This window comes from Haliotis cracherodii, unplaced genomic scaffold, assembly GCF_022045235.1.
Source record: "Haliotis cracherodii isolate W230 unplaced genomic scaffold, xgHalCrac1.p SCAF_6, whole genome shotgun sequence".
Lineage (NCBI taxonomy): Eukaryota > Metazoa > Mollusca > Gastropoda > Lepetellida > Haliotidae > Haliotis > Haliotis cracherodii.
This window is the reverse complement of record NW_027266319.1, coordinates 12798674-12826166: the sequence shown is the minus strand read 5'-3', so window position 1 is coordinate 12826166 and position 27493 is coordinate 12798674. Positions and strand designations below refer to the sequence as shown.

General features: G+C 38.9%; 1 protein-coding gene across 2 annotated transcripts in view; it reads left to right on the top strand.

Moving 5' to 3' along the window:
• Window positions 1–19329, top strand: part of LOC139445537 (protein MON2 homolog) — a 162653-nt gene extending 143324 nt beyond the window's left edge. For both annotated transcript variants that reach the window (XM_071226680.1, XM_071226679.1), the window contains exons 11-17: window positions 6852–6969; window positions 9607–9673; window positions 10628–10688; window positions 12019–12145; window positions 13662–13869; window positions 15773–15855; window positions 18728–19329. In XM_071226680.1, coding sequence (XP_071082781.1) covers window positions 6852–6969; window positions 9607–9673; window positions 10628–10688; window positions 12019–12145; window positions 13662–13869; window positions 15773–15855; window positions 18728–18897 — 834 coding nt within the window. In that variant the 3' untranslated portion in view covers window positions 18898–19329. The remainder of the gene's footprint in view (window positions 1–6851; window positions 6970–9606; window positions 9674–10627; window positions 10689–12018; window positions 12146–13661; window positions 13870–15772; window positions 15856–18727) is intronic.
• The last annotated feature ends 8164 nt before the right edge of the window (window positions 19330–27493 follow it).

The following is a 27493-nucleotide window of genomic DNA, read 5'->3' as shown; positions in this document are numbered from 1 at the left end:
AAATGTGAATAAAACAGACTATTGTGAAACAGGGCATAACCAGGTGTAAGTAGATCAAGGTGACCTATGACACCTTGACGACAGGTGAGAACAGGTGCATAATGCCTATAGTCTGTTTCTGCTATGTCAATTTGGACTTGATTTTATTTTTGAATGTTGAAAGTGCCGACAAATTACCTCCTGTAAAGTACATTTTGTATTGTTCACTGAGATCAAACTAGCAAATCCAGACTAGTACTTTTCAAGTTGTTTTGGTATTTCGTATTTACAGCTATGTAACACTTTGTGTCGATTTTTAAATTGAGAAAAATAGTGTTTTTTTTCATTTCCGTGAGTACTTTAGTGGTGAACTTGTGCCTTTTGATGATTTTGGATTTTGAAACATTCTGAACAGCATTTTTTTCCCTTCACTGATCTGAACATATCCAGTGGCAATGACCAAATTGAGTGAGTGTGGTTTTACGCCGCTTTTAGCAATATTCCAGCAATATCACGGCGGGGGACACCAGAAATGGGCTTCACACATTGTACCCATGTAGGGGGCAATGACCAAAAGTGGGGTATGAGTAGGCAAACTCCATTTCTGAATTGCACCAGACCGGGGGGATATGTCAACTCCTGATAACTCTTGCATGATACATACCCTGGACTGAATCGCAACCAAAACTTCATATTGGAAGTGACGTCATCATCTCCACTTGTCTTATTGCCAACTTAACGCAAGATTTATCTCACTATATTTAGCAGCATTTTTTGTGGAATATGATTCAAAATGAAGCTGTGGTAGCAGATAGGTCCATGTTATGTATCATAACAGAATGGAGATATTATACACTGGACAGTCGGGAACTGAGAGCTGGTGTGATAGCCATGAAGTTAAAGCATTCGTTCGTGAATCCGAGCCCTGGGTACATGGGTTTCTTACATGGGTACAATATGAAGCCTATTGCTGTCATATTGGTGGAATATAGCTAAATGAGGCGTAAAGACATACCCACTCACTTTCACTCACATGCACTTGCAGCCAACTCACTCACTCACTCACTCACTCACTCACTCACTCACCCACCCACCCACCCACCCACTCACTCACTCACTCACTCACTCACTCACTCACTCACTCACTCACTCACTCACTCACTCACTGTACCATCCTAAATACTGAACACCTCAACATGCTTGACCGTAGGCTAGTTGGTCCTAAGTTTATTTAGTGGTGCACCTACATAACCAGAACATGTTTCATCTTGATAAAACACAGTAAAAGTTTACCATTTGAATTACCCCTATATAATTCCATTAGCTGAAAATAATATTGTCCCTGGCTTTTCGCCATTGCGGTAAACAACAGTCTGCCCTTGAACACTAATTGATTGATTGGTTTTTAAAAAGCCAGTCTCCCATTTGAAAGCCTCTATATGGCTAGAGAAGGCTTGATGTTGCCTCGAGTTGTTGTCACCAAGTTGTCCCCAATTGCCTCTTTTTGTGTTCCAGTCATTGATGTTGAGAGTACTCAGCTGATGACGTAACCCAGTATTGTCACGCAGGGGAGAGAAGTAGATCTATTTTATAGGGATGCTTGTCTTTGTTGAGGAGCCTTTGATGTTGACATCACGCCCGTGTCCCATATTCAGCACACTGCTGATGTCTCAGTATAGATGGTGTACTCAGATGCCCTTTGACACAAGCTGATAATGTTAAAGGGTCGAAAACATTTATGTGGGGCTTCTTATACAGGCACAATGTTTTATTTTTCTGTGTCTTATTCTCATACCTCTACTGCTGACCCAGAATAATAAAGGTTTGTCTGCTGTTCGTGCATCTTCCCGAGGCAAGAGAGTTAACTGACTTTAAAAGTCCAGTTTCCACCCTTGCCGAATTGGGCTGGAATTACTGGGCTCGATCGTAGTGCCACCAGTGGCTATTACACATTATGTCCCCTCTAAGACTCTCCTAAGTCCAATCAGATTCCACCTCTCGCATCACTTGCATTTGCTTCACACAAAATGGTAGCGCCGAGTCAGGACGATCTGATCGATAATCAAGATCTATATTGTGATAAAACGGGTCTTACATCACGAAATGCATCAAATCACGTGAGCACCTTGATTAAAAACATGAAAAGATGTGGAAAATATCTGCTGACAATGAGTTGGTGGTGCACATGCTTTGCAAATCCTGCAATCGACCAAAATCTGCAAGACAGTGTACGAACCGGATTTTGATTTTGGTGCGCGACTTTGATTGGACTATGCAAAGACTCGTTAGTCCAGCCAAATTGTAACTCCATAATACCAGCCTAGTTCGGCAATGGTGGAAACTAGACTCTTATAGTCAGTTAACTCTCTTGCCTGGGGAAGATGGCCTAGTTCGGCAATGGTGGAAACTGGACTCTTATAGTCAGCTAACTCACTTGCCTTGGGAAGATGGCCTAGTTCGGCAATGGTGGAAACTGGACTTTTATAGTCAGTTAACTCTCTTGCCTGGGGAAGATGCTGTTCACATCAACGCCTGATAATTGTAGAAGATTGCTGATCACAGAAGGAAAGTGGACAGTATGTTCCCTACTGGACAACATTAAGCCAAGCATCCAAATCTTGTCAAGAGTTGGTCTCTTGTGGATGCAAAAAGGGGTGCAACAACCAATGCAAGTGCTAACAGTCCTCACATAAGTACACAGAACTCTGTTGGTGTGAGGGCCAGTGTTCATAAAATTGACTCTGTTATACAATCACTGCCAAAAGAAACAGGGACCAGACAGAAAAGTATGTACATTAAGGAGAGATGTTTTCCAATGTGCACTACTTAATGACAAAACCAAAAATCAGTCAATTGTCACCAGTGTCTTGATTTTATCCCTAAGATGGTATGTAAGTCCCATATCATTCAAAGTATTTTCTGCATGCCAGGCTTTTAAACGTAGTATATTCATTATTTTAATCTAAGGCTTAACTGGTACACTGTTGCCAGTGACTGAAGGGATGATATAAATCCTGCCAGGGTCCATGGTAAAAGGCAAAGGTACTCTACGTCCCCATGGTCCCCAGTATGGTGATCTCCCTTCACTGGCTGACGTTTTCTGGTTTTTTTAATATTCTCAACTGGTTTTTAATCAAGTCTGTGATATTCTAGTTATTCTACTGTCCATCGTTGACAGCTTTTTATTTAGTCTAAATATATGTATCATAAATGTATCATAAATGTATAACTTCTCATCACGATATGGCTGAAATACTGCCCATGTGACGTTAAATAATAACTCACTCACTTGATTTTATCATGATATGCTGCACATGATTTCCAAACTTTACACGCTAAATCGTCACTTTAGTGCATGGTTGGTAGTTGGAAAGCTAACACAATGGTCAGAAAAGGCAAAAGTTTATTTATCTACTGTACATGTGCAAAATGAAATTATTTTGAGTGCCTCCATATCGAAAAATATTCACTAGGCATCGGTCTATAAGTATTCAAAGTTTCATTCTTTTATTGTTACAGTAAATGCACTTTTCCTCTGTTCATCCGCTCCACTTTTAAGAGCGTTTGTAAGGATTTCATACATAAAATATATATATAGCGTACCCAGGATTTCATTGATAGTGAGGGTTTCACTAACAGTGTATCATTAATTTCACTGATGACAAGGGTTTCACTAATACAGTGTTTCATTAGTTTCACTGATGACAATCTTTTCATGGACAGTTTATCTTGATTTCGCTGACAAGGGTTTCACAAGTAGTATATCATAGGTTTCACTGATAAGGGTTTCACAAGCAGTATATCATAGGTTTTACTGATAAGGGTTTCACAAGCAGTATATCATAGGTTTCACTGATAAGGGTTTCACTAGCAGTATATCATAGGTTTCACTGATAAGGGTTTCACAAGCAGTATATCATAGGTTTCACTGATAAGGGTTTCACTAGCAGTATATCATAGGTTTTACTGATAAGGGTTTCACTAGCAGTATATCATAGGTTTCACTGATAAGGGTTTCACAAGCAGTATATCATAGGTTTTACTGATAAGGGTTTCACTAGCAGTATATCATAGGTTTCACTGATAAGGGTTTCACTAGCAGTATATCATAGGTTTTACTGATAAGGGTTTCACTAGCAGTATATCATAGGTTTCACTGATAAGGGTTTCACTGGCAGTATATCATAGGTTTCACTGATAACAAAGGTTTATTATTTCAACAAGAAGATCTATAGTTGAAACTCTCCCATCATCATTTAAATCACTTAAATGAGGTAAAGGTTAGGCTTGTATTACGTTCTTTCAATTCCTCTATATTGAATTACCCAATAGAATTATTAAATGTATAAGTTGTTCCAATTAAAGTTTCAGTCCCTAAAATGGCTAAAAATGGCTTCTTGGGCATTCGCATATTACTTTAAATCCTACATCTCAGTCGTTTACTCATTATTAAGGCCACTATAAAATATTTGTTAATTTTCCCACATCATTCGAAAGAGCCTCTGTTGTCCATGAGACATTGCATTACAGAGCCAAGTTCACTGTGTGCCCAGTTGTGTTTGTTTGTATGCTTGTGAGGGAAAAAATTAAAACTGTTTCTCCTTCATCATTTTTCTTTACACAAAAAATGTATTTAAAAAAATATTTAAAAAGTCCAACCTCCCCCCCCCCCCCCCCCACACACACACTTTGAGATAATTGTGCCTGAGAAACTCCTATTTTTTGCAACCTAAAACAAAAACATCATATTTCCATGTCTTCATTTATGAACATTATCACAAACCTTCGGTGAGTTTTGTCTTTTGTTGGGATGGTGGATGAGCACTGTCATTACTGGTGATAAAAATTAAGTAAAGAGTTGATTGTTTAGTTAAGCATTATGTCACCATAATAGAAAAAACAACAAAGCCCTTTTCGTAATAATAAGAATTGTTGTACCCAAAAACTCCCCAATCAATACAATATTCAGAAGAAAAAAATCAGAATGACAAGATTTATTTTATGCCGCTGATGATAAAGATTGTCGTCACAATAAAAAAAAAGTCCAGGGTAATATGTAATGAATAAAACAGAAATCTTTCAAACACTAAGTACACAAACCAGGCCACAACTCTTTTATCACTTACCAATCCAAATCAAACTTATATTTACAAATTGTCTGTGTTTATTTTTATTGAACTACCAAACAAATTTTCTAAATTTAAAAAAGAAGAAGAAACAAATTCTGGCCTAAGATATCAGTTCTGCAATTTAGGATATATATTGTGCAGGAATCATGAATGACAATATTTGTGTTGACATGGAATGGACGTCTTTTCATCACCTTGTCTCTTGATAAACCCAGTCCCTGACTGTCACAGGTCATCCTGACATGCCTATTACATCTACTGATACCATGTTGATTGTTTAGTTAAGCATTATGCCACCATAATAGAAAAAACAACAAAGCCCTTTTCGTAATAATAAGAAATCTTGTACCCAAAAACTCCCAATCAAACTCACTTCCCCTGCGACCCGTGAAGATCCGGGGTAGAATAGGTCTTCAGCAACCCATGCTTGCCGTAAAAGGCGACTAACGGGATCGGGTGGTTAGGCTCGCTGACTTGGTTGATGCATGTCATCGATCCTAATTGCATGGATCGATGCTCATGATATTAATCACTGGATTGTCTGGTCCAGACTCGATTATTTACAGACCGCCGTCATATAGCTGGAATATTGCTGAGTGCGGCGTAAAACAACCAACCAACCACTTCCCCTGCTGTGCACAAGCTGAATGACAGGATGTCATGTGACAGCAACATTGTAGGATGAGAGTCATGACATCATGAACGTGTCAGTTTCATTTGTTGGACAGTGGTGTTGATACAATGTCTTGAATAAGATGAGTATCAGAAATATTTCCTGGGGGTTTTTGACTGAAAGTTGATTTCTCTATACTCCAAATATGTTCCCTATAGGAACACATATCTGTCATAATTTTATTACCATAAGCGTAAAAACAGCCCAAGGAACTGCTCACGTTGTTTCTGTAGTAGCTGAGAAGATATGTTGACATGATTTGCTAGATTTGTAAATATAACAAATGTTATCTTTGGGATAACACTTTCTGAGTAAAGTGTGATTCTAGTAGGTTTGAAAAAAAGGAAAAAATACTTTTTTAGTACTTTTAAAAAAAACTTTTTGGGGTTGAGTCCAATGGGCGTTATAAAAAAAGTTCTAAAAAAAGTAAATTAAAAAAAAAAGCACCAGAATCTGTACTTTACTATGACGGTGTTATCCCAAATATGACATTTGTTACCTTTGACCACTTTCTAAAAGGGGTTGTGTGTTCATAGATTTGTAAAGTCTGTTTTCCATTAGAGGTATGCTGAACTTTCCCTGCCACAGTTCACATCAGTAGTCAATAGGGAAAATCACAGGGGGCACGGGTGGCCCAGTCGTCTAAGGAGCCGCGATTCGCTGTGCAGAGTTGCATCCCTTGGACACGCCAGAAACCTATGATTGTGCGTTATTATTATGTTTCTAGGTTTGTCAGCACCATACCCGTGCTCATGGGTTTCACTGAAGTGGTAAATGTCTGAGACCTGCATCACTTCAGGCTTTCCTCCCACATTAAGCTGACACACCAAGATATAACTGGAATACTGTCAAAAGCAGCATTAAACCCAACTCACTCACTCACTCACATAAGTGGACAGTGGAGTAGCCCAGTAGTGTGTGTGTTCATCAATGATGAAGCAGTTCCTGGTTTGATTCCCAGGTCGGAGAGGCCTATTCCTGGTGTCCCTCTACCACAGTGACAAATGCTGCTGAAAACAATTCGTCTTTCGGACATGTTTGATTGTAACACGTTGTATATTACTTTGCAGACATTCCGCCTGCCCCTGGGGTTGAAGTACAGCTGCCCCGCCCCATCGACCTGGATGTTGGTCATCAACTCCCTCTTCACCATCCTCAACATCGGACTCCCCGTCGCCAGGAAACATGGTCAGTATAACATGGCATGGTTTTGTTTAAACTCACATCGTATGGACTAACCATCTGATATTCAAAGAGGTCTGGGGTTTGATCATATTTTCTCTCACTGCTGCGAGATAACTGTATTTTCTTGCGTATAGTGCACACTTGAGTATAATGCACAACCCCATTCATGAGTAATAGTTTTGGGAAAAATTGCTATTCCATATAATGCGCAGCCCAAAACTACATCGTATAGTTTCAGGTGAATAAACAGAAGATAATGTGAAACTTTGCAATAAAACATCACTAGATGATTTACAATTTAATAATGACCGTATGCTAAGCATCGATTTATATGCAGATATTAACATTACCATGTGTAATTATCTCTAAAAATAAGCCCTCAGAGGGTTTTGATGCACAAATGTACTGAAAATAATGACCCTCCCATAATGCTTGTCATATTTTTGGATGACCCTCTTCATGTCCTTGTATATTGTTTCATGACCCTCCCTGAAAGGACAAAGAGCAAAAGCACTATGTATTTTATTATAAATGTCCATTTGTTTCGTGACTCTCCACAAATATGTGTATTAATTTGTATGTCCCTCTCCCAGAGATTGTCATCTGTTTTGGGTGACCTCCCCTGATTCGATCCCTCTAACCCACCCCCCTATGATAAATGGCCGGTGCCTGATGTAAGTTGGTGTTCAGACCGGAGTCATTCCTTCCTCTGCAGAAATAAGGTTATCTATCAGGGCTCCCTTTCAAAGTTGTCAGAATTGATAACAAAGATAATATTTAGAGTATTGTGTTACTTCCAGTTGACAATGTGTCTTACACATTCATTGCAATACCAGTTACTATGTAATGATAAGTTTATTTATAATAATTACCAAAGTAAAATCTGGCAGTCCAAACTTCTCACACGTGCAAACACATGCACTAGCACATCCACATTCTGATGCACACACACACACATATCCACCACACACACTCCTACACCCACCACACACATGCACACACACCAAATTATGATTATTTGCAAGCAGGAGCCATATTGCTCCCAGCATAATATGACCTGTGATGTTCCATGTACTTATCGTATGGTACAGAACAGTGTTATACAATATGAAATAAAACATATCACAGTGCAGTATTCTTTACATCATTGACCTCATTTGTATTTTTCTTAGGCCTTGTTTTTGTTTTGTTTGTGGATCTGCCGACTTAAAACATACCAAATTCAGAAGAAAAAAATCAGAATGACAAGATGTATTTTATACCACCGATGATAAAGATTGTCGTCACAATAAAAAAAAAGTCCAGGGAATGAATAAAACAGAAATCTTTCAAACACTATGTACCCAAACCAGGCCACAACTTTTTGGTCACTTACCAGTCCAAATCAAACTTATTAAAACATCCTTTACAAATTGTCTTTGTTTTTGATTGTCAAAATTTGTAAAAAGAAAAAGAAAAAAGGAAGAAACAAATTCTGGCCTTAGATATCAGTTATGCAATGTAGGATAAAATCCTGTGCAGGAAACATAAATGACAATATTTGTGTTGACTTGGAATGGATGGCTTTTTATCACCTTGTCTCTTGATAAACCCAGTCCCCAACTTGCACGATCTTTCACGGGTCATCTTGACATGCCTATTACATCTACTGATACCATATTGTTGTTGTTGTTGTTGTTGTTGAGTAGAGCACGATAACCCAAGCTGAAACCGATGTCGTTCTTTGGGTTTCACATGATGAAGGAATTGGGTGCATTTGATGCGATGTTCATGCAAGATCCTTATCCTATTTTGAATTACCATATTCGACGTAATAAGCGCTCCGCTCTAATAAGCGCCCACGGCGATATTTGCAAATATATTGGCTAGTCAACAATCCCAATTAGCACCCCATTCGATTGATCAATGTACACAAGACTTATTTATTCGCGTGTAATACGCACTCATGTGTTACATGCATTCTTTATCATTGGCAATTAAATTCTGGAAAAATATATGTCTCATATGAACAATTCAGTCTGTCAGCATAAACCACAAAATTTATCTTTCAACCCTGTTTTTTCCATCAAAATAATATTCTGATAAGAGCCCCCTATTTACATACTTTCATCAGTGACTACTAGCTCCTACAACAAAGAGTGAGTGAGTGAGTTTGGTTTTATGCCGCTTTTAGCAATATTCCAGCAATAAGAGTGAGTGGGTGAGTGAGTTTGGTTTTATGCCGCTGTTAGCAATATTCTAGCAATATCACGGCGGGGGACACCAGAAATGGATTTACACATTGTACCCATGTCAAGAATTGAACCCGGGTCTTCGGCGTGACGAGCGAACGCTTTAACCACTGGGCTACCCGACCGCCCCTACAACAAAGACCCATGGAACTGTAACCAATGCTTGTTTTGCAATATATCAATATCACCCCCTGGGGGAATCCAGGTTGGAAGAGGTCCCTAGCAACTTAAGCTGGTCATAAGAAGCGACAACATGGATTGGTTAGATAGACTAGGTGATATGGTTATTCGAACCCACAATCATAGGTTTTTGGCGTGCCCAAGGGACGCAACTCTGTACACATTATGCACTGAGTCATGATGACTCCCAGTTTTCATGTTCCTAGTACATCCCTGAATGTTGTTTCAGATGCTGCTTTTACTGCGATGTGGGAGGACCTGTCAGGGGCGTTTGAGGACTTCCTCTTCTCTAAAAAGTAAAACAATTCTACAATGATTAGATGTCATGTTTCTATGTTAAGTATAATTTTTTATTTTTTTTTTATTTTATTGTTTTTAGAAAGACACACCTGTTACATAAATGGGCTTCCGCCCAGGGTAACAGAAAGCCCATGACATAAAGCACAACTTATCAGTACATCTTACTTTGTTTTACTTTTACAGAAAATAACATACTTCTCACTCACACATTCACTCTAGTTTATATATCATATTGCAGTTTAGGTTAAGTATAATTTTAATAATTCAGAAATATACGAAAATGTTGATTTTTTTTGTAAGAACAAAGTCATTTCTTCTTATTGATGCCGTTGATTTTCAGTGATGCTCAAAGAAATGAATTGAAATTTGATATTAAGATTTCACAACTCAAAAACAATATGGAGAAATATTGTAGTGATTATTTAAAAATTATTCCTAGAGAAGGTTAGTATTGATAGATTTGTTGATTTCCATCATTTGAACCTGTCTGAAGTCCAAATATTTAAGCATTTAGAGAGAAGTGATATCTAAAAGAAGTCTTACGTTATTGCAACTTTTACCATGTATAAGTTCAATGAAGTCAAGTCTGACTGTTAATGTAGAATTATGTGGTGGCAGACATTAGATAGAACTTTGTATTCGGTAAATATTGTTTTCATAAATTGACAAACTTTTGTCAATAGATTTTTCAGAAAAAGATATTTAAGATATGAAATCCTGTTGTGTTAGGATTTAGTTTACCTTCGGGTTAATCAGTTTCAAAATTGACATATTGTGATAGAGCTAATATCAAAGTATTTTAAGACCTCTTCAAGAACTTACACCCAGAGAATAGCATCTGATGGGTTGTGGACAAATCAACTTGGCAGTACCAGCAGATTTTACCTGTGCTTCACATGTCGTAATCAGTCACTCTTCACATATGTGCTAATACAACTGAATGTTTCCAGCCCCTCACCGCCGACTCTATCCGTGGAGGACTTTCAGAGGGATGAGGCCATCGACTGCAAGGTATGGTGGTTCTGGGGCACATTTTACTCAAAAGCAAGGAAGGAGATAGGACTGTTTTAATGGAAACTTTTATGTAATTTAAGTTCGGTTTTTCAAAAATGGTGACCAAGGAACAGTTATTTTTCACCCACCAAGATTACCACCAAACACAACTGGGCACACAGTGAACTCGACTCTTTAATACAGTTGTTAAGCATGGATGACAGTATATGCTTCATATGACATGAAATTGGTCTTTTATGCTTTAGAGTGTGAATTTATTAATTGGTTTAAGTAACAGTTATATAAGGTGTGTAACATATTTTGCCCACACCCATATTATTTAACAATTTTCATGATGACCCCACACCCAACCCCCTCAAACCAATAACTTAAAACAACATTTTTCAACATTTTTGTTTCAAACATACTTTCCATGAACCTAAGGAAACGGGCATAAAATATCTGTTGCTGGTGTATGGTACTTGAAAAAGACATTCTTAAAAGCATTGTGATGTTTCAGCACCTCTGTAGCCCAGTGGTACACTAGTGGTGGGAATATAATAAAAACATTTGTCATTTGATTTTACATTTTTTTACGATGTGTTCAAATGCAAAATAAATTTCTTGCGAGAAACATTCATATGTTACAATATGAACGGAAGTTAATAAAGTCCCCAGGATATTATATAAAGTCCCTGGTATATAATATAAAATCCCTGTGATATTATGACATATTATTAAACAGTTCTGTCTATGTACCCCGAGCCAGAAGGTAAACGATGTAATGTACCCTAGTTGTGTCTATGTACCCTGAGCCAGAAAGTATACGATGTAATGTACCCTAGTTGTGTCTATGTACCCTGAGCCAGAAAGTATACAATGTAATGTACCCTAGTTGTGTCTATGTACCCCGAACCTGAAGGTATACGATGTAATGTACCCTAGTTGTGTCTATGAACCCAGAGCCAGAAAGTATACGATGTAATGTACCCTAGTTGTGTCTATGTACCCTGAGCCAGAAAGTATACAATGTAATGTACCCTAGTTGTGTTTATGTACCCCGAGCCTGAAGCTATACGATGTAATGTACCCTAGTTGTGTCTATGTACCCCGAGCCAGAAGGTATACGATGTAATGTACCCTAGTTGTGTCTATGTACCCCGAGCCTGAAGGTATACGATGTAATGTACCCTAGTTGTGTCTATGTACCCCGAGCCAGAAGGTATACGATGTAATGTACCCTAGTTGTGCCTATGTACCCCGAGCCTTAAGGTATACGATGTAATGTACCCTAGTTGTGCCTATGTACCCTGAGCTGGCAGACAGCTAATATGATATGTTGTTGCAGGTTGTGCAGGTGATCAGAGACGACATCCTCCCCTACGCCAACAGCATGCCCCAGGACTTCGTTGTGAGGGTCATGGACATCCTCAACAAGGGATCCATTCATTCTGCAACATCCGATACTTTCATAGGTAGGTACATCGTCCCAAATGTGTTGCAACAACCAAGCAGGGTGATGCAATACTATGTTTCCCCAGTGAAGATCCCAGTTAGAATTGGTCTTCAGCAACCCATGCTTGTCATATGTGGCAACTAAGGGGATTGGGTGGTCAGGCTTGCTGACTTGTTGATGCATGTCTTCATATCCCGATTGTGTAGATCAATGCTCATGATCAATTCTCATGAAAATGTAGAATTTCACTTGTCTGCTTCTTGTATTGAAGTCCTAGAACCAGACGCGTAATGAGGTCTTTAATTCCAAATATCAGTAAATTCAGGGCGCACTCAAAATTTGAAATAGGGGGCTCTTATTAGAATATTATTTTGGTTAAAAGATCATAAATTTCGTGCTTTATGCTGACACCCTGAAATGTTTATATACGACAGATATATTTTCCAGAAGTTAATTGCCCATAATTAAGGATGCCTATAACACACGACTGCGTATTATAGACCAATAAATAAGTCTTGTTTACATTGACCAATCAGAAGGGGTGCTAATTGGGATTGTTCACTAGCCAATATATTAGCAAAAATAGCTGTGGGCGCTTATTAGAGTGAAGCGCTTATTAAGTCTAATACGGTATGTACAGTAGAACACGGATATAACGAACACGGATATAGCGAACAAATGGATACAGAGGACTGTTAAAAAATCCCCAATTTATCTCCTATATAATATCATAGAAAATTAATGCATATATAACGGACTCTCTACAGCGAACTAACGGATACAGCGAACTGATATTTGATCACGACAAGCCCATCTACCACTAATTAGTGACGCGTATAGTGAACTGAGAAATCTCACTCAGTGTCAAGTATCACTGACAATTGGCCGTACGCAATCAGCGGTGAATAAACACAATTGCGGCAAAGAAAAACAATCAGCGGTGATGGATCAACCTTGTTACACTTAAATGTTTGTTATGAAATGTTATCAATTGAATGATATGAAGTGATCACTGCTAATACAAGTCAATGCTGCAATTATGTGTATTGTGTTTTGATTTATACAAGATGGTGGACATTTCCGAGCGAAAAATTTATACAAGGAACAACGAATATAACAAACTGATTTCTCTGGTCCCTTGTAGTTCGTTATATCCATGTTCTACTGTATACAATTACGTAAATTGAAAATGAACACAGTTTAATATCTTATTTGAAATGTTTTAATCTCCAAAAATGTTTTATTCTAATCTGTGACAAGTGTTAAAGGTATAGGCACTACATCTTGCGAGTTCGTTCCTTTGGTATAATACTTTTAACTACGGTTATAACGAACTCAAAGGGACCACTAACTTTAGTTTGTAATGACCGTAGTTCGTTATAAGCATATTTACAGGATAACATTAGCAAATAGTCGGGACCAAAAAATCAGTTTGTTATATCCTTCAGTTCGTTATAAGCGTGTTCATTATAAACATACTTTACTGTATACAAATTTGACAAAGCACAGAATTTCTGCAGTGTCATCTGTTTCAGATACAGAGTCTAGTCGCAAGCTGAGAGAGGATTTTGCCAAGACCTGTTTTGAAACACTTCTCCAGTTCTCCTTCGTCAACAAGAAGTCGGAGTCGGAGGAAGGGTCCATCACGAAGCTGGCGGTCCTGTCTCTCCTACAGCGGTGTCAGGAGGTCGTCAAGAAGTATGTGGAGGACGAGAGGCTCAGCGGGAAGTGTCCTTTACCAAGGTGAGACAACTCTTATAGGCCGTATCCCAACCATTCCATGATTTGAATTCATGAGTGCAGAGTTTATGTAGTAAGCAGCTGCTCATCTGAAGGTTTTCAGTCAAGGCGCTGACAAACCATCTGCTGATTGTGTGAATGTTGTACAAACATAATTCTACTTGGTCATAACTGACCAACGGTCACTAGCGAACACGTAGAATTTTGTCAAGTTGAACGTTTCATTTGTTTCTAAGTGAGGTGCAGGTGACCCAGTTGTCCAGGCACTGGGCAGAGTTGTCTCCCTTAGTTGTACAATGATTTGGTGAATGTGGGTTCGAATCCGGATTCTCCTCATTCTTGGTCTAATTCTTTCATTGACATAGTAGAAATTGGTAGGGTAATATCAAACAATTGTAGGTATGACAACTTCCATATTTCTACTTGTGCGATGTTTAAGTCCCAATACCTATACCTTTTCAAGAATGTAGTTCAAATTTGTTTAAAAATGGAAGTATTATTTTCAAAATGAATCGATTTCCTAAGTCATTTTTCTTATTTGCACACAAAATGTCGGGGGTATATAGTTGTACCAAAATTCCGTCCGTCATTCCGTCTGTCTGTCCATCTGTCCATCTGTCCGTCAAAAAACTTTGTTCGAGCGATTTCTCTTAAACTATTCAATGGATTCATCTCAAACTTAGTACATATCATGTGTGTCATATGGAGGGGTGCAGTCAAAAGAAAAAAAATTGTTTTTATTAATTTTCCATTTTTTTATGAATTTTTCAAACCCTTACCTCCTTCTGAAAACTTTGTCCGCACGATTTCTCTTAAACTATTCAGTGGATTCATCTCAAACTTAGTATATATAATCTGTGTCATATGGAGGGGTGCAGTCAAAAGAAAAAATTGTTTTTATTAATTTTCCATTTTTTTATGAATTTTTCAAACCATAAGGCTAACCCTATCCTAGCGATTTAATTTGTAACTACTGACACACTAGGCGGGTCGGGGGTATTACTGAGCCATGCTCACTTTTGCACTTGTTTTTCTATTAAGTTCATTTGGTGTCAAATGGATGAAAAAGAATAACTTGATAGACAACAGAAATAATACTTCAGAAAAAACAGTTGCAGAATTTGCTGAATTTCTGTATGAAATCCTTCACTGATTTCCAGTATAAAATATTTGCCATACAACAGCTGTTATCATTCCCTGTGAGTCAGCTGTCCATACCATTGACATTATATGAACCACATTTATAGAGAATACTCAACGAGTTTATGAGTAATACCATGTTTATGAAACGATTGGATAGTTCTGGTATCAGATACTCGAACTCTTCTCGAGTTTCATAATATTGGTATTACACGGGAGCAGGAATAGTATTTTATTTATTACTTGCCATTTATAACTTTTCTAAATATTTCACTGTTGTGTATGAATAGGCAGACAATTTCGCAATCCACAAATCCAATTGAGTTTAACAGAATAATACTTCAAACACTTCAAAAGTTATCTTGGTGATTTGAATGATGCTTATAGATGATGAAGTGTGTTCACAATAGACTGCTTCCATTGTTTAGTGGTAGAGCATCTGCCCAGAGAGAGTCTGGGGTTCGATCCCTGGTCGCGTCATACCAAAAGACGTTAAAATATGGTACTTGTTGTTACCCTGTCTAGCTCTCGGCATTAAGGAACTAAAATAACGACTGGTCGGTCTGGTTAAACAGAGCCATGGTATCTCAGTGGGCTAGCACTATAAAATCAGCATCAGTCCAGACTAGTAGAACGTGACAAAGTGAATACTGGTACAGATAATAGTCTTGTGTATCAGAGCAAATGATTTAGCGAAGATCATAAGGCTTGCATTTCCACTATCAAATAAAATAAGGAATTGTTATTATTGGATCTTATTTTTCAGGCCAAGATTAGCTGAGATGTCATCAGTTCTGAAGGCTATTACAACCTTACTCCAGTCTCTCAAGAGGGCTCCCGTCAAAAACAGTAAGTTGTGTTGTCCATTGTCAGACACCAAATGACTAGTCATGTTAAATGTTTTTCATTTCATCTTTACTTGTGGATGGTTGAGTTTTAAATTTGTTTTAATAAGAAAAATTAAAAATCATTCAGCCAAATTTAACACCCAAACATTTGAAAACTACAAGGAGTTAAATTTAGTTTTGTCTTCACTGGTACAAATACATGCATGGCCCTTCTTCATACTTCGGCGGTTATCTCCCTTGACCATGAGTGAGTGAGTCTGACTTTACGCCGCTTTTAGCAATATTACACAATATCACGGCAGGGGACACCAGAAATGGGCTTCACACATTGTACCCATGTCGGGAATCAAACCCGGGTCTTCGGTGTGACGGGCGAACACTTTAACCACTAGGCTACCCGACTGCCCCCCTTGACCATGCCTAACAACACATCAGGTCGAGGTAGACATGGCCTGATTTGTAAGAGTGAGTGAGTGAGTGAGTTGGGTTTAACGCCGCTTTTAACAGTATTCCAGTTATATCACGGCGTGTCAGCTTAGTGTGGGAGGAAAGCCCGAAGTGGTGCAGGTCTCAGACGTTTACCACTTCGGCGAAACCCACAAGCACGGGTATGGTGATGACAAACCTAGAAACATAATCAGGGCGAACCGGGATTCGAACCCACAATCATAGGTTTCTGGGCGACTGGGCCACCTGTTCCCCCCGATTTGTTAGAAATTGCATGTGGCAAGTGCATTCATTCATCAAGCATACTGGATCAACTCCCAACAGGAACACTTTGCGAAGTTGTCCTCACTATGCCCTCCTGTTGTAGCTGCAACACTGCTCATAGAGAGATGCTCTATGAAATATACTCTTCTGAAAATGTAGGGAATACTTGGAAATATCTTAAAATTTCAAAATTGTAAGGGATGTTTGTTTCTAGTAATAGTAGTATGATTATAATGAATGAATTGGGAACACCGGTAGTGAAGTATGACAGTAGATGTTATGACAGCCAACGTTCTAAAAGGATGATAGGAGTGAAATGGGAAATTTCAAAGTTGACGATTTTGGATCAGTAGTGTGTAATACATTCATTCACTCGACAAGACATACTGAGTCTCTCAATGGTGATTTGAGGGAGTGTCGTTCACTCCTCTTGCAGTACCCGGCCAAGTTCAGACAACATGGTCAGCGGCCTATGACGTTTATGTACACATCTCCTTATCATGTCCCAGACGTGTTCAATGGGGGAGAGGTCTGGGCTTATGGATGTTGTGCAGTGAGCATATATGATTCGTGCATGGTGAACACGCGCGTTGTCCTTCTGAAAACGTCAACCAACACACCTTGCACACACACAAAGGCTGTCAGTATGTTGTCCCAGTAGTACTGTCAAGTGACCCTCCCTTGCACAATATGGAATGGGTTTGCTCCGTCATAGTGATGCCACCCCACATGATAACCAATCCATTGTCAGATCTGTCATGAGGTCTCAGGTTGACAATTGGTTGACATTTATTTTGACGCCCTCAGACGCGACCACGCCTGTCACGGAAGTGCAAAGTGAATCAGAACTCATCTGAAAACGTCTAACGTGACCAGCAACGATTACCCCAGTTTTGATGGTGTGTACCCCATTGACATGTGTTGGCAATATAGCCATTACTCATACTCAAGTAACCTGATGATAATTTGTGGCAATTTCATTCACCATTTGAGCTCGTTTTCGTAGAGTCTGGTTTCAGATTAATCGATCCTGTACTCTAAACCTGGGACGCCCTGCATGGGGTCGGTTTGGGGGTTTGTTGGTCCCATAGCCTGCTAATCACAACCTGTGACGCATTGAATGTACTGGCTTCTGTACGCTGACATCTGCCAATTTCTAGCATGCCAATAGCCCATAGACGCTCTGCACGTTGCAGATGCCGCATTGCTAGTTCATACACATACAATGAATGAAATCACCTAAATCATATCTGTATGATAAGCAGAATTAGTAAGATTGACAGAAATAATGGTCCACACAGATTAATTGACCTTCCTTGAAAGTGTCAAAATCAGGAATGAGTGAGTGAGTTGGGTTTAACAGTATTCCAGTTACATCACGGCGTGTCAGCTTAATGTGGGAGGAAAGCCCGAATTGATGCAGGTCTCGGACTTTAACCACTTCGGTGAAACCCACGAGGATGGGTATGGTGCTGACAAACCTAGAAACATAATCGGGGCAAACTGGGATTTCTAACCCACAATCACAGGTTTCTGGCGTGCCCAAGGGGCGCAACTCTGCACAATGAATCAAGGCACCTTAGACGTGCTTTTGTACCCCCCAAATCAGGAATGACACCCTACACACGTGTATGGTGCTACTGCATGAAGCACATGCAAACTATCGGATGTGTTTGGGTGTCACATGTTTACAGACATTAATGATCTTGCATAGGATGTTTTTCGTCAACAGTTATCTTTTACCTAATACTTAGTATTTTTTTAAAATAACATGATCCCCTGCTTTTTTTAAAGAGTATATATATGAACACACAATGCCTTTTAGAAAGTGGTCAAATGTAACAAATGTTATATTTGGGATGATACTTTCTTAGTAAAGTATAGATTCTCGTACCTCTTTGGGTGATCTAGATTGCCAGTTTCATTATTGCAGAAGCCTCATGGCTTAGTGTGTTAGATCGCTGACTTTGTGTGCTGGTGATTAGGTGCCTCACTCTGGCAGTGTGGGTTCAAATCCCGGACGGGACTCCACCCAAAAAGGTATGAGAATCTGTACTTTACTAAGAAAATGTTATCCCAAATATAACATTTGTCACAAGAGTATATATGTTGTAAACATTTCAGAAATGTTTTGTTACAAATTACCTCCGTTGTATTTCCAGTAGAGGGCAGCGTATGGCAGCAGGTGATTCAGTTGTTCCCGTCTCTGGTGGAGTGTACCACGTCCTCGTCCCCACAGGTGTGCAAGGCTCTGAAAGAGGCGCTACACGAGTACCGGGATCTCCTGGCTCCTCCCACCCCCACCGTCCATAATGGAATGTACCAGAAATAGTGTCACAGTATGCTAGTGATGTCTGTATGATCTTACGGCCATTGACCGATACAGTTTCAGTCAGATGTTGAGTCAGCAAACCAACTTTCGAAATTCTGTCAGAATGAAATAACAATATCTAGGGATTGAATTTGAAATAAATCACTGACTTTTGGACTGGCAAGATTGAATAGTATATCAATCACCATGTACTGTATTTGACGTAATAAGCGCACCACTCTAATAAGCGCCCACAGCGATATTTGCTAATATATTGGCTAGTGAACAATCACAATTAACATCCCTTCCAATTGATCAATGTACACAGGACTTATTTAATCGTGTATAATACACACTTGTGTGTTAAATGCACCATTAATTATGGGCAATTAAATTCTGGAAAATATATCTGTCGTGTATGATACGCACAGACTTTTCGTTTGTATCATTTCAGGCTGTATGCATAAACTACGAAATTCACAATCTTTTTTTTCTTACCAAAATTATATTCCAATAAGAGCCCCCTATTTCTAATTTTGAGAGCACCCTGGGCGCCTATTACGTCAAATACGGTATATGCATTTCTGCAGAATGTTTGATTGACAATGACTCAACCTAAAAAAGGGTAATGATTGCTAGACTCTACTGAACTGTTCTGTCATGGTCTTGAGTCAACTGTTACCTGATCAACTGTCTTTCATTGTCACATGACCTTCAAAATGTACTGCTACACAAACTTAAGAAAAAACAAACAGTTTGGACGGTATGCATATTGGACGGACAAATCTAGAGCTGGGACTAGTCCAGTTCTACTACCCAGGTACCTGACTCCATATTACCCGCTGTAACGTCATGAGTTGGGTACAAAATGTCCGATTAGGAGTTGTTTTACCGGACTCCTGGCAAAAAGTATTTAGGTACATCTATAAAAGGATCATGCATACACTGAAGTGGATTGTAGCTGTATCTTAACTCAAAACATATAAAAGTCAGAAGGATATACTAACATTAGCGACTTGTAGGTAACAACAGAGTTGTAGTAATGAAGTTGTCCTGTGGGTACCTGGGTCCTACTCAGGACCAACCCGACCTGAGTACCAGAGTTACCTGTCCCAGCCCTAGAGGAATCCATAGAACAGGACTGACCAGTGCACATGGAGATGCTGTTGCGTGTATTTGTAAGTCGCCATGTCAACTGACCCATGTGCAACCAGCCACTCGTTATCGACTGCACGTATGATGCAGATGCAAGGGTTCAGATGTCCGACTGTGGTTTTTCTTAAGTTAGTTCGGCAGAAGGTACATGTGAACATGTTTCTCATGTGTGTACAGAGACGTACATCCATGTGTATGGATCCTCAACAAATATATGCTCATTAACATTTGAATATCAACATATGCATGGTGAATAAGTACTATAATATAAAGAATCAGCTGCAATTTCTTTCTACATATTGGAAGGCGTGAATGATATGCACTTAGATTGTGACAATCATTCAGTATATCCCGTAGCAGGTATACCCACAAAATCTGTATAGAAAGAGGACAAATTTGATGTCACGTGCTGTGCTGTCTTAGTTTGTGGAGGTGCAATTTACAAGTAACAAAAGGTTACCATGGTAACCACACATACCAATGCGGGAAACTGTCTCTAAATGTAACATTTACGTATCTGTGTTAAATTACCATTAACCTCTCTACTATTATGAGAAAGGCAATTAATTATTTTTTGTTTGTTTACGGATCTGTGGATGTGAAAAATAGGAAAGTGAAAATATTTATGCGTTATTCCGCTGATTCTAATGGGTTAAAAAAAAATCGTGAACATGAAATATCACAGAAAATCGTTTCAGTTGAATAGAGAACTCATTGCCAAATACAAAGTGAAGTGTTTACTGCAAAGTTTGAATGTAGACTGATAAGAGTTATGGCCCTTTTATATGACATATCTGGTAACGCAGTCGTTTTTGCGGAGAGACAGCATCAATCATGTGCTTCGTGAGTGCAGTAGAGGCGCAGCAGTTCAAGATTTTCAATTGAAGACGTTTTTCTCGCGAACCACCAACATTGTAGGAACAAACCAAAATTCCGTAAACCAACTTAAAAATAATTATTTGCCTCATGGCTACCTATGTTAATCTCCATATCAAACAATCTGTAGACATGCAAAGACAATATTAAAAAAATATGTATATTTTCGTGTACCCTTAGCATTGTGCACCCTTCATGCAATGAAGTTAACCAAAATTAAGAAAAACTATTACATGTTTTCTTGCTGAACATTTTTATATGTTAATGATGAAGTAAAAAAATATTTTCAAGTGTTTATTTCATGCTCATTGCACAGTTAAAAAGAGTTGTACATGTTAATGTGTATTTCATTTATTTGCTTTCCATTCTATGCCAACATGAACATTATTTTGTATATTTACTCAGCAATTTTGTAAAAAAAATGGATGCTATACATGTGTAAAAATATGACAATTACAAGATGTTAATAATTAGTGTTTATATTTATTACATACTCGCTGACAAAAGAAACGCGAATACCATACATGTTTGTTAATACGATGTATACGAAGAATTACTCATATTCAAGAGATATTAGATTTGGGTCGATGCAAAAACGAAGATTCGGTTATGTTGTGTGAACTGATGCTCATGGATGCATCACACGTGACGTCACAGATCCATGACTCGAGATGCACCATTTGTCTTGCGCAGGATTATCGTGTAAAGTTTGGAAATCAAGTGCAGCATATCGAGATACTCTGTGGTAACACTTGACTAATTGGTAGTTTTGTCATTAAATGGTACACGTTGGAAATATCTCTTCTTAACGTACATATATGTTTCTATGGTTCGCGATTCTTTTGGCGGTGTGTATAGTTTGTAGACCAAGATCTGAGTTTGTTTATTCCATGGCTTGTTGTCTGTGGATCAATTCAAGGGGGCGATCCTGGAAGTTTGATGCCAATGTAATGGTCAAATTGGCATATTTTCCTTGCTTATGATTTGTCTGTAACAAAGTATTCAATACAGCTTTCCTTTACATTAAAATGAAGTCACAAATTAGTAAAATAATTGCATTGGTCCGGTTAGAGAATTTATCCATTATTCTTGAGAGTCATGTTGATATAATTTTTTTCAAAAAAATAATCCTGATTTTTGTCACAAGTTGATGTTTAAAATTCTGTACAGCAAACATATCTGTATTTTTTAAACAGAAGGAAAATCAAAAATTATACTACTCAAAATAAGTTAGGAGCACCCAATTGTTTCATATCACAATTGTTCATCTGTCATGTCATGGCATTGAAATAACCGCAATACTTTTCCAAGTGGCATTAAACACAACTCACTCACATGCCATGACAGATTAACTATTGTAATATGAAAAATAATTGAGTGGTCCTTATCTACCTTTGTGTAGTATCACTGGAGTGTGTTTGAACACTAGTTAGCTATGCACTCACTCTATATTTGTAAATGCATAAGATCAGATGGTTACAATCAATATTGTTAGTGATTTATCAACTTACTAGGACACACTGTCGTTTATTTAAAGCAAAAAAAGCTCACAGAAGTGACAGTGTGTTCCTGATTTTTTCTTTGCCTGTTATTCAAGTGCTGTACAAACGACACCAACTGTCAATGTGGATTGCCTGTATGATGTTGCACAGTGTCGAGATGGGAAAGGTTTTTGTGGTTCTTGTATCATACTGTGGTCTGTAGAAATAAACTTTTCTACAAAACAAACGATGTTGCATTGATTCCATTCATTGATGTCATTTCGTCATTTCGTAAAGATGTTTCGGGGGGGTGGGGGATGGGGCATGGATGGGCCAGTGGTCTAAGGCGCCGCGATTCGCTGTTCAGAGTTGCGTCCCTTGGGTAATCCAGAACCCTATGACTGTGGGTTCGAATCCCGGTTCGCCCCGATTATGTTTCTAGGTTTGTCAGCACCATACCCGTGCTCGTGGGTTTCACCGAAGTGGTAAACGTCTGAGACCTGCATCACTTCGAGCTTTCCTCTCACATTAAGCTGACACGCCATGATATAACTGGAATACAGTTAAAAGCGGCGTTAAACCCAACTCACTCACTCACCCAAAGATGATTTTGGTTTCAAGGGACTATGATGCTGGCAATCAGGTCATTCACTGGAATCCTGTTATTTTAATTCTTATAACAGATTTATGCAAATAATGATGTTTTTGAGAACACCTGGTGTCATCAGTGATCCATTTACCGTATTTGACGGAGGCGCCGGGGTGATTTTTGCTAATATATTGGCTAGTGAACAATCTCAATTAGCACCTTTTCCGATTGATCAATGTACACAAGACTTATTTATTCGTGTATAATACGCACTGCGGAATGTAGAGACTGGTATTCTCTAGCACTGATGTTTTGTATTTATTAATGGACATTACTGACACAGGGTAGGAGGATATATTATTTGCATAAATCTGTTACCATGAAAGAATATTGCAAAGTGTAGTATCATCCATGCAAATTTTCAGTTTTGTAGTTAGAGAATATGTTCCACTTGTTTTGAGTGGTATAACATATGAAAAGTCAAGATATGGCCAACTCTCCTTAATGGATGAATTTCATAGTAAACAAGTACATACCGTATTTGACGTAATATGAGCCCACAGCGATATTTGCTGATATATTGGCTAGTGAACAATCCCAATTAGCACCCCTTCCCATTGATCAATGTACACAAGACTTATTTATTCACATATAATACACATTTGTGTGCTATATGAACCCTTCATTATGGGCAATTAAATTCTGGAAAGATATATTTGTCGTACATAAACATTTCAGGCTGTCAGCATAAACCACAAAATTTATCTTTCAACTCTGTTTTTTTCCGACCTAAATAATATTCTTATAAAAGCCCCGTTATTATGTTGAATACGGTATGTAGATTGTGCTTCAAATCTATCATATTAATGAGGGATTAAAGCAGCTTACCATTGTGAAGCCCCATTGCATGGAAGTACAGAAAATTGCAATATAATATCTGAGGTGAATGGTATATGAAACGACATACATTTTAAGCTCATAGCTACAACTGGGCACAACAATTTGTGGCGGTATATTTGTTTGTTTGTTGTTTCACGCTGCACTCAACAATATTCCAGCTTTATGATGACGGTCTGTAAATAATCGAGTCTGGACCAGGCAATCATGAGCTTTGATTGACATCATGAGCATTGATCAACGCAATTGGGATACGATGACATGCATCAACCAAGTCAGCGAGCCTGACCACCTGATCACGTTAGTCGCCTTTAACGGCAAGCATGAGTTGCTGAAGACCTATTCCACCCAAGATCTTCACTGTCTGTGGCGGTTTAGGTCTGGTGGCAACAATGAAGTTTGTCATGAGTTTTGACTACAACTCAAATTTACTGTTATAACATACATATTGGTCTGTATTTGAACATAAAATGACCATGAAATACTTCATTAAGGTAAGAACCCACTGTTTGTCGTTATACAAACCAAAAAAATCTAAAATGTCAATTTGTGCAGTAACACAAAATAATAGGATTCATGAAAATATATATTAATAACATTGGCATTATATACTCTTCAAAAAAAGAAACTTGACAGATGTAAAACCACTTTTTGCCAAATATCTAAAATAATTAAATTAAATAAGAACCAAATAAGTCAAACAGAAAGATGATGTGTCTATAATTCCGCAAAACACATGCAAAGCACATAAACGTAGCGTTTGGGGATCACTTTTACAGCTTCATCCAAAAGCAACCCCCTGTAAAAAACGTGCAGCACAGGAACCTGCATTTAGGCATGCAGGCCCCCCTGCTGAATGGGTATAAAAATCCACATTAACGGCTGTTCATACAGTAGAGGCGGAGACAGAATGCCAAGACTGAATGCAGCTCAACGGAACAATGCCATTGGGAGATTACAAGCTGGAGCAACTCAGCAAGAAGTGGCCAGGCACTTTGGCGTATACAGACAGACAATCTCCGCACTGTAGACCCGATACAACAACACCAACAGAGTTTACGACAGACCAATGTCAGGAAGACCAAGGGTGACAACCCAAGCACAAGATCGATACATCCGGCTGCGACACCTCCGAGACCTCACTACCACAGCCATGTCTACAACCACACAGATCCCTGGGGTACGCAGAATATCAGATCAAACGGTACTGAGGGAGGCTGGACTTTTTGCACGAAGACCTGTTTGACGTCATGTATTGACCCTGTGTCATCTGGCGGACCGTCTACTTTGGTGCCTTGTCCAGCCCGGTCACCAGATTTGTCCCCGATTGAGCATCTGTGGGACGAGTTGGATCGACCCGTTGGCAGAAGGAATCCACCGCCCCAAACACTTCCGGTGCTTCTTGATGCACTTCAGCATGAATGGCAGCACATCCAACAGGGTGTTATTGACAACTTGATTGCATCCATGGGTCGTTGGTGTCAAGCGATGATTGATGCAATTGGTGGGCACAACCGATACTGACATTTTTTGTACCCCTTTGACATTAACTGTATCGTGTACGTGTGTCTGTCTAGGTGACACGATTAATGTTTTGAATAGTGTGTACAATGATCTTCAAACAGTGTTTCAATTATGGTTTCTGTGTCCTATTTTGAAACAATCACATTATATTACATTTTGAAAGTCAGTGTCAAGTTTCATTTTTGAAGAGTATATTAGGGGCTACTCGGTTGCAACATAAGAAGACATACCCTGAAAGGTAAGGGTCGTGCCAGCCTGAGTGAATGAATGATGGTTACCCTGCCGGTATGAATGAAGACATGAGGGTCGTGCCGGCCCCGGACTGTAAATTTGAAAGAATGGTACTTTGGGGGCCACAAGCCATTCCTATGCAGTATGCAGGGCATGGAATGACTTGTGAAGCCCAAATCAGGTTGTGTGCAACCGAGAGCCCCCAAAGGATTTCTTGGTCCAACTAGGCATGTTACCTGTTATTGGTAGCTTCCAGACAGAGGTTCCATTGAAGAAAAAAGGGGGCGGTCGGGTAGCCTAGTGGTTAAAGCGTTGGCTCGTCACGCCGAAGACCCGGGTTCGATTCCTGACATGGGTACAATGTGTCAAGCCCATTTCTGGTGTCCCCCGCCGTGATATTGCTGGAATATTGCTAAAAGCGGCGTAAAACCATACTCACTCCCACTGAAGAAAAAGAAAGAAGATGATTAATGAATTTTTTTTTATTCCAGATGGGATGGAGATCTTCATGTGTGCATATGGTTGGATTTGAAACATTTTACTAAAAATGACTGACTATTAATGTTGATGTAGAAATGATCATGTCTCAATATATTTGCATTCACACACACAAGTAATGGTAGGTGCCCTAGTGGTTAAAGTTTTGTGAAACCTGGGTTCGATTTCAAGGAACATACTAATACTGGCAAAGTAAATCAATGATTGGAAGAAGTTTTAGATTCCTCTGTTTTGTAAAATGTCAACAGAAATACAAACAGTAATATCTGAGACATCACAAGAAGCTGATACATAAAATAACTGACACAGATAGAAAAAGGAAGACAGCATTACCAGGATATCAAGGTATTACCACTGAAATGAGATTCCTTTTTTAGCAAAGATACCTTTATTTAAGAAATAATTGTTGTTGATTGTTTGTTGTTTAACGCCACAATCAGCAATATCCCAGCTATATTACGGCAGTCTGTAAATAATTGAGTCTGGACCAGACAAGCCAGTGATGACATGACAATGATCCATGCAATTGGGATACGATGACATGCATCAACCAAGTCAGCGAGCCTGACCACTCAATCATGTTACTCGCCTCTTATGACAAGCATAGTCGCCTTTTACGGCAAGCATGGGTTGCTGAAGACCTATTCTACTCCGGATCTTCATGGGCCATCCAGTGACTGACATCATCAGCATTGATCCATGCAATTAGGATCAATGACATTAAGAAATAAACGAGTAGGAGTTGTTTATCATACAAAGACACTGCAGGGAGAATACCGGTAAGCCATGAGGGGCACATTTCTTATGAGATATCAACATTATGTACAGCCTCTTTAAGGATGTTGATAAAGTATACAAGCATTAAAAATATTTACCTTAGTTTTATTAATGATGACACCCTGAATTAGAATCAGATCTCGGCAATGTCGGACAAGTCCTTTTCATGAATAGGTGGGTTAAGTTTGGTATTTCCCGCATATTCTCTCAATCTCGACATTGATTATCTGTACCTTTTCTCCTAATACCGATTGTCATTTCTCTCCCATTTCTGGATGTGATCGTCAGCCACTGAGTTTGGTTAAAGCGTTCACTCATCATGTTGGAGAGCCGGGTTCGATTCCCGACATGGGTACAATGTGTGAAGCCCATTTCTGGTGTCCCCTGCCGTGATATTGCTGGAATATTGCTAAAAGCGGCGTAAAACCATACTCACTTACTCACTCATTTGTTTTTGTTAAATGCTGCAATTGTGAGATACAATAATATGTTTCAATTATATTAAAATATGAACCTATCCTTTTAAAAATAGCTGTATTTGTCCAGCTCACATGCGCGACTCTTCAACAGATGTGCTGAGCGTATATAT